At 39.1% G+C, this 8,755-nt stretch overlaps 1 protein-coding gene across 1 annotated transcript; it reads right to left on the bottom strand.

The window, feature by feature from the left end:
* Positions 1-3,232: 3,232 nt before the first annotated feature.
* LOC112343375 (probable LRR receptor-like serine/threonine-protein kinase At1g56140) lies at positions 3,233-6,217 on the bottom strand. The gene is made up of 8 exons (XM_024666716.1): positions 6,188-6,217; positions 4,989-5,819; positions 4,582-4,875; positions 4,314-4,527; positions 4,022-4,262; positions 3,820-3,970; positions 3,538-3,767; positions 3,233-3,284 (listed from the first exon to the last, which is right to left on the bottom strand). Exons 1-8 carry the CDS (start codon positions 6,215-6,217, stop codon positions 3,233-3,235), a joined length of 2,043 nt encoding a protein of 680 aa, XP_024522484.1.
* Between the last annotated feature and the right edge of the window lie 2,538 nt (positions 6,218-8,755).

Below are 8,755 nucleotides of genomic sequence, written 5' to 3'. Positions count from 1 at the left end.
GGGGTGCGCACATTCTTCCTCACGATCACTCGTCAGTCTGGATCGTCTATAGTGTCGCCGGCATCCCGGATTGAATGTCTTCATAAGCCTTTTTATTTTACATTTTAGCTTTTATTGACTGTCTTTTAAACTATTGTCTTTTTTTTGCTTAAAAAATACTAATGTCTATAATTTTTAATGTAGCTTGTGCTAGTGGAAAAACATATTGCAAAATATAAAATTAATATTTAAATTGATCTATATAAATGTTATTGAAATTAAAAATTTATATTTTCCTTCATTAATTTTTAAATTGTAATTATATAATTGGAATATTAATAATTATGTTAGATTAACTTTATATATAATATAGGACTATTTGATCCACTATTGAAGGCTTGTATAAAAATTCCCCATTTATTATACCTAGTAAGGGTGACTCATATAATAATTTCTAGAAATTATTTATTGTAAGGTATATAAATAAATTGGTGTAGTATATTTATTGATTTTCTATTCTAATTAGTTAATAAACTCTTTATATCTGGTGTATTAAAATTACTTTTATATAAAAAATCTGATACTCATTATATATATAGTGCCATGCTAGTGAACAAGAAAACCCCATGGGTATTCCCATTCTTTTTCTCCGTATACTATCATAAATATACAAAGATTTAATACTGCTAAATTGTTTTGGGCAACAAAATGGGTGTACCAAAACTCTTATTATTAAATGTTATGAGAGCATTTGACTCAAAGGGGCAGAGGATTTTGAAATGCCATTTCTTGGATTACAAAGCAAGCATATAAGAAGATTTGGGAAAAAAGATAAAGACATTTAAACTTTTGGAACTTCATGTTTTGATGATGAGTCTCAAAAAGGAAGAATATGAAACCATAAGACTATATTGATCTATTTCACCACTGATGCATTTACAGATCTGAATGAATATTTACTACAAATTTAATATTCAGTGACTGACTCTAGCAGATTTAAAATAGTAGAATATAAGGTTTGTAAGTCTTGTATTTACACATTTAGTAGCATATGAATGTACGTTTATGTGCTTTGTATGTGGCCATCATGTATAGTAGGTATGTGGTGTTATTTCCAAAGGTAAGAACCTTATCATTATCAATTCTATATTCTCAGTAAGATTTGCATTTAAAGTCACGACCTTGTAACCTTTCTAATTGCATTAGTGTTTCTCATCATAACCAATGCCATCTGTTTAATTATAATTACAGGTATCTACGTTCTCTATCTTATTATCAGTATTCATTATAACAGTTGGTTTATACCACTTAGTTTAGTCCTTTCTGTTAAAATGTTGTAATCTCCAGTATACTTTATCCCAAAAGAATCTTTTATCATAGAGAAGATGCACAATACAATGGGAATCATCTTTATTCAGCTTTCAAATATTCTGGTAGATGTTGTGGTGAGCGGATCCGGGAGGGAGAGGTTACCAGGCTCCAACCAAAAGAAGACGAACTTGGGAATGGAAAGTATGACAACATTTTGGCATGGCCCTCAAGACCAAAGTATGATCTATTTAGGAGGCTCCCAACGGTGTCAAGAAATCCCAGCAGGAGCGATTAACAAGTTGTTTGGTTTGATATAGTAATATTAAGATATTTTTCAGCTTTTGTATTTATTAATTTGATAAAGACAGAAAATTTATTCATTTTTCTTAAACCGCTTTTATCGTTCCCTTTTTTTTTTCTTGACGAATGCGCGAACGTTTTCTTTTGTTTTTGTGGTTTTCTTCCATTCACCATGCCTTCGATTCATTGATCCACGCTGAATTCTTGCAAACGTTTTCCTTTTGTTTGTGGTTCTCTTCCGTGCACCATGCCTTCGTTTGATTGATCCACGCTAAATTCTTGCAAACGTTTTCCTTTCTTTGTGGCTGTAGTTTTTTGTTCTTCCTCGTCCTCTTCTCGCATCTGATACTAGTTTTCAATCTTTCCAGGCTAAGGCGTGGATCCGCTGCAAACGATGCGAGTGACCTTGCATCCGTGAGGAGAGTCCACAAGGCGGACAGGGAGAAGTTGCGAAGGGACAAGTTCAACGAGCAATTACCGAGCTCGCTAGTGCATTAGGTGCCGTATCTCGACTCTCGTCTTTCACCATCTTATTTCGTCTCTTTCTTGGTTGCTCCAGATCCAGACAGGCCTAAAAATGACAAAGCAACAATTTTGAGCGATAGTGTTCAGGAACTAAACGAGCACGAGCCGTGGTGAAGCGGCTAAAGAAAGAGCATGCAGCACTTTTGGATGAATCCCGCAACGTAAGTTTTTCTCTTTTCCTGGTTCAAGTTGTTGACGGACCGGCTTGTTTCTATTTCAGCTGTCACAGGAGAAGAGCGAGCTAAGAGAAGAGAAAGCTTTTCTCAAGTCCGAGACGGACCAACTCAACTCGCAACTCCAACAGAGACTCCGGCTCGCGCTGTCATGGCCGGTGGATCCCTCTCTCATGCTCGGTGCGTCCGCATTTCCATATCCTCTCCCAGTCCCAGCAGCAGCCGCTGCTGCTGGTCCTCCTCCTCTCGTCCCTTCGTCTCCATCACCAGCAGCTCCTCCATTCTCTCAGCCACAACAGCAGCAGCAGCAGCAGCCCCAAGCACCACCAACGCAAGGCTCGCAAATTCCACCACCGCCAATTCCTTTCCTTCCTCCCGGTTTGCCTCTTCCGCCGCCTTACGGCATTCATCCTTACGCAATGTTTGCAAACAGGCCGCCAGCTGCTGGTTACTTCCCATACTTTTCTCCTCCTAGCTCCACCGTGGATAGGCCGTTTGCTCAGTACGCAACTCCAGGAATGCATCCCTTCCGAGGTTACACTAGTCAGGATGGAACCCCTGCGTTCTTCCCACCGTCTCTAGCAGCCGAAGCTCCTTACAAGCCACTCCAAGTAGCTCCGAAAGCAACCAGGGAGGACAACGGGCCAGAATCCCAGCAGCAATCTTCTGGGTCAAGTCCACCACCCCAAGTACGTATCAATCGAGAACAAAGCATCCTCTTGTTTCTTCTCGTTTTGGAATCTAAGAACACTGTTTTTGCAGGTGGAAGCTTCATCACCTTCTTCCGTGGAAGTAAAACAGGAGGTGCAAGTAGTACAACCACTGGTGAAAAGCCTGAGTCCCACGATTCTCGATGGATCTAGCGATTCCAACTGCGTTGCATGACCAATCAAGTGGTGAAAGCCATTTTGGGTAGATGAATCCCACTTGCAAGAGGCATGGTCTTACACAGACCTGAAGGGAATACCCTCACGCATAGAAATCCTGCCAGAAATCCTGCCAGAAATCAAGCGCAAGAGGCAATTGGCATATAGGATGAACATTTGTATATGGACTCTTTCTCTTCTCGTGCTCATTTTCTTCCCAATCGAATAGAAATCCTGGCTTTGCTTTGATTCCTAGCGATCATGCAACACTGCCACAGTAGACTTCTTTGAGCATTTGGACACAGTCAAAAGTACCACTTCAGTTAAATAACGCAAAACGTGGTCAAGTTTCGGTAAAAGATTTGGACTCCTCGAGGTTTTGCCTCAGATCAAAGAGGAAGCCAGGCCTGGAGATGGTGCCACCGATTTCCATGTCTCCCATGAGCATTCCCACCACTCTAAACATCGACGGGCGCTTGCTGCCGCTGGCTTGCGTGCAGTGGAGAGCCACCAAGAACACGCGCTCCATCTCGTGAATATCTCGCTCGTCGCCCACATCCAGTCGCTTGTCAATCATCTCCAGGAGGTGGCCGCTCTGGAAGACATTCCATGCCTGGTTCGGAAGAAGGATCTTAGACGAAGAAATAGAGATCAAAACCACTCACCCGTTCGAGAAGGAAGGAATCGCCATCCGAGAGTGTGAAATCCATGCTTATCCTTCCACTCAAGATCTCCAGGACAAGGATCCCAAACGAGTAGACATCGGCCTTCTCGGTGAGCTGGCCGGAGAGAGCGTACTCTGGAGCTAGATAGCCACTGGAAACGATCTCCATGGAAGTTGAAGTTTTTGGACATAAAAAAACTTACACTGTTCCTGCGGCTCGTGTGCTGATATAGCTCCGATCTTCCTGGATCAGTCTTGCCAGGCCGAAGTCCGAGATCTTTGCCTCGAGATTGCTTGCTAGAAGGATGTTGAGGGCCTTGATGTCTCTGTGCACGATGGTTGCCTGTGATGTTTCTCCGTGCAAGTATGCCAGACCTTGCGCAACTCCCACACAGATGTTGTATCTGGCTGTCCAATTTAGCTCCAAACCTTTGTCTGGAGACCCTGCCGAGAGAGAAAGCATGATAACTCTTTCATGGATCTAGCGAAACTTACTAAACAAAGCGTCCGATAGGTTTCCATTCTCGATGAACTCGCAGACAATGAGCTTGTGCTCTTTCTCAGAGCAGAAACCAAAAAGCTTGACAACATTCTTGTGCTGGAGGAGGCAAATCGCAGACACCTCGTTTTCGAAATCCCGCCTTGCCTTGTCTGATAAGTCGGAGCTAGTCAAGTATTTGACGGCAACAAAGTGATTGTCTATAACTCCCTGTGTGTGATCAAAAGTCGAGGAACTTCTCGAAAGAAAGAAACAAAGACTTACCTTGTACACACTCGCAAATCCGCCTCTGCCTACTAAGTTGTCCTTGTGAAATCCTTTGGTAGCCTCTTGGAGCTGTTCGTACGAGTATTTCCTGGCCTTGCAATCGGGTGGTAGCCAGCTCAACGCTTCCCGGCTAGCTTTACGATTTCTTTTCTTTCGCAAAATCAGCACAACACACAAAATCACCAGTGCCACTCCAACGAGAGACGCTCCTACGGAGACTGCAATCGTTCGAATCCGTCGCCTCGACTTGGAGCTCAACGAAGGCTGCCAAACAGAGCTGGTACCATTTGGCTGCGGCGTCGATCCATTCGGAGAAGATGGATCTAGTGAGAAAGAAGAAGCATGTAAGAGATTCACATCATAACTTGCAAAAGCTCGCCTTTGAAAGTGTGTGAGCTCCACACCGCCATTGGAGTCTTCATGTTGCTGATGGCATAGATCACCATGTTTCTATCTCCCTGGACCGCAAACAAGGACGCATTCGTGGAGTTGTTCGTCCCAAACCTCGCCAAGACAGTCCCGTTTCGATCATACACAGCTAGCGTCGCCGTCTTTTCAAGAACAAGCTCGCAGTCCCTTCCGCTTCCCTTCGTTTTCGACTGCCACAAAACCTCTTTGGTAGTGGTGTCGCTAAACACAGCGTTGCAGTCCTCTCGCATCTCCAGCACGTACTCGGGCTTTTTAGCAGATTGAATCTGGCAACCCGGGTAGAGCCTGTCGAAAACACTGTAACTCAGTCGTGTGTCTTCGTAGTCGTAGCAGTAGCCAATATGATCCGTGGAATTTTCCAGCCGGAGAGTCGAACACGATCCATTAGATCCTCTCAAGTTCATGCCCTTGATGTAGTATCCGGCTTGGAACTGTCCTTGGGCGACATAGGCCGCTCCATAGCTCAAGTTCATGAGACCTCGGAGATCCGGTAAGAGAGCCGTGAATCCAGCACGAAGCTTGCTGCCAGTGCCACCAAAGTCGGGGCTAAAGTTTGGGCCGCAGTACTCGACGTTGTAAAAGTAGAGGTTGAGAACCAGCGAGAAATTGGATTCCAGGAGGAACAAGGTGTCAACAATGGCCTGGCCCCGGAAGTATGGATCCGTGGCTCCATCATAAGTGAGCTTGGGAGAGATGGCAGCAATGAGAGATAAGAACCTGGCGTGGAGCTTGTTGCTGGCGGCAACGGTGAGAGGAAAATCGTCGTCCTGTGCGTGCATGAGGAGCTTCCCAGCGGCTAGGAAAGCCTGGATCAGGATGAAGAGGATCACAATTCGGGTGACCCGAGCTGGGCGTCTGGAAAGGGAGGATTCATTGTGTGTACCCACGATCCTGACTGACAAGTTCAATGTTTTCAAGCACAGCCTGGTCAACTTTCTGATTGGTTGACTTTCCTCGTAATCGCAAAATTAGAAACGGGATATCATATATTCTGCTGCATTAAGCGTTTTTTGCTTGGATATAAGTTGACTGTTAAAACTAAATTGAAATTGGACCTTTGCAGCTTAAATCTAGCTGTGTAGGAGAAACTCAATCCAATATAAAATTTGTGCTAATTGATAAAAGTTTATCCCTCTCCTCCAAGATAAAGAGAGTCTCCATGACACCAACGTACCTTGTGACAGAAGGGAATAGCATTGGCCATGACATGTGAATAATGATTAAAATGAGTTGCAAAGAAAAATACTAAACAACAGGTTGCACAGGCAGTTTGGGAGAACTTACAGCAGTGGCCAGACCACGCTCTAGAGAGTGATTTTTGAAGAGGATCGAACCCCGAAAAAATTGCGTTATTTTATTATGTCATGTAAGAGAATAAAAAAGAAGTGCTTATTGTGCTCTTCAAACTTTAAGCAAGCTCTTTGGGAAACAGTGTGTTATTATTCCCAAAGCTTCTCTTCTATAGAAATGATCCTTTTGGGATAAATTTTCTTATTATTTGTACAATGAGCATAGATGTTTGATGAAAATGATGAAGTTCTGCAAGTAAATAATGGATTTTTTTTCTCTTTAAAAAATAAATGTAAATTTTTTTATATTAGTTCTAATTAACTCTTATTAGAAATTGTAAAAATAATTTTCTGCACATTCAACGCTTGGTTTGCTTAATAGTAGTGTTATTCCTATTTATTGAATTTATAATTATAAACATGTTTATAATTTATAAACACAAGATTAATCTTATTGAATATCAACCATTAGATGGTAGAGTAAACTAGAATATACTAGGAAGCGTTTAGGAAAATTTATAAATTATAAGTACAAGATTAATCTAAATACATAACAACCATTAAATGGTAGAATATCCTAAAATATTCTAGAATATTCTAGGTATATCCACTACCACCAGGCAAACCAAAAATTAATATGAGAAAATCATAACCATTTGATTGAAAACTATCCTAGAATATATTTAGATATTCTAGAAATATTTATTACACTAAAAGAACATACTTCAATATCATTAGCTCAATGGTGACTATAATTTAACACTGAAACAAAAGAAAATGATAATATTAATATTTACTATAAAATAATTAAAACTATGTATCATATATGCATTTGGTAAATAATAATATTCTTGTTACAAATACCTAATATAAATTTTAGATTATAATAGATAATTTTCCTTACCTTCCAAAATTTTCTGTTTTTTCATTAAAAGTTTTAACTTCTTTCAAGGCATTTTCGTTAAATGATCTACATTGGTTTAATTATTAAATATAGTCCATTTTTTAGAATAAGCACAACCATGAATTAAAATATGTTATATTTTATTTCTTCTTTAAGAGTAACTTAAAGAAAAGTTACTATTGGCAATATATAAAGTAGTCTGTAATCATTCATAATTTTTATATTATAAATAATTTTTTGTTTGCTTAATCAATAAGGGGAATGGGGTAGTGAATAAACCTAAAATATTCTTGGATATTCTTCCATCTAATGGTTGTTATTCATTTATATTAATCTTGTATTTATTATTTAAACATGTTTATAATTTTAAATTTTCCTAAACACTACCTATTTTATTCTCATCTAATGGTTAATTTTTATAATTATAAACCTCTATTTGATCAATTAGATTAATAAATAGGAATAATACTACTATTAGACAATGCACAGAACATTATTAATATTTCAAGTTTATTATTTCAATAAAAAAAAGTTACTATTGGCAAATTTTAAAATGTTTCATGTTTAAATGCAGAAACAAAAATGGTCTGGTGTTCATAAGTTAAAGTAAATTTATCAGAAACTTATGGATTTCATCAACACTAGGTTTGGATAAGACATATCTTATGCTCTTGTGATAGAATGAGTGGCTATTACAATGCAAAACAAGTTAAATATTGTATTTCCTCAATCTAAAGATGATGGAAAGTAGAAATTATATTGGTATTTTGTAGTGGACAAATAATATGTACAATTCAAGTGTGGCATTTAGACAGTAAGAAGTTGTAACTTAGAGTTGTTATTGTTAATAGTGTTTCTTATGACCTCAAAATGTAAGATATATGAAATTTCAGAATTGACAATTGTTTGTCATCAATGGCAACACAATTGTTTGAAGTTCTGGTATGAGTGTTGAACATGAGGTAAGAGACTATCTCGTCCCTAATATCCTCCCTCCACATTATAAAAGATGAAAACAGTTTGGGAATAAAAAATTGTTTAATTATGCCAATTCAACGCTTTTGAGGTACAAAATAATGGAGGAAATTTCATGTGGTTTTGACTAGATCTCTACTGCACATTTAGTCTGTAACTTTTATTTTATTAAATAACTATCTTAACTTGGTTATTTGTACCTCAAATGAACATTCACTCTTAAAACTATTTTATATTCACTTCAGTTGAACTCTCCTGCAAACATAAAGTCACACCTATGTTTTTTTCCCTCATCATACATCCATACCATAAAAATCATCTATTCATTTTTTAAAGGTTGAAGTTTACCAGATGGAAAATAAAGGTCCATGTGCTCACTAGTAATGAAAACTATCATATTTAATAATTACTCTAGATGATCAAACCAAGCTCCCTCAAGATCTTCTCGTCCTTTAACAGGAACTTGGAATCACGCTTACAGCAGACCTTGTTCTTACACTTGTATCGCGGCTGCGTGATCTTCTTGTTGTTAAAGTCGTTGAAACTGGAGGGCTCGCCACAAGTCTTGCAGGGC

This window comes from Selaginella moellendorffii, unplaced genomic scaffold (assembly GCF_000143415.4).
Source record: "Selaginella moellendorffii unplaced genomic scaffold, v1.0 SELMOscaffold_147, whole genome shotgun sequence".
Lineage (NCBI taxonomy): Eukaryota > Viridiplantae > Streptophyta > Lycopodiopsida > Selaginellales > Selaginellaceae > Selaginella > Selaginella moellendorffii.
Note: the sequence above shows the minus strand (reverse complement) of the source record. Positions and strands in the feature narration are given on the sequence as shown.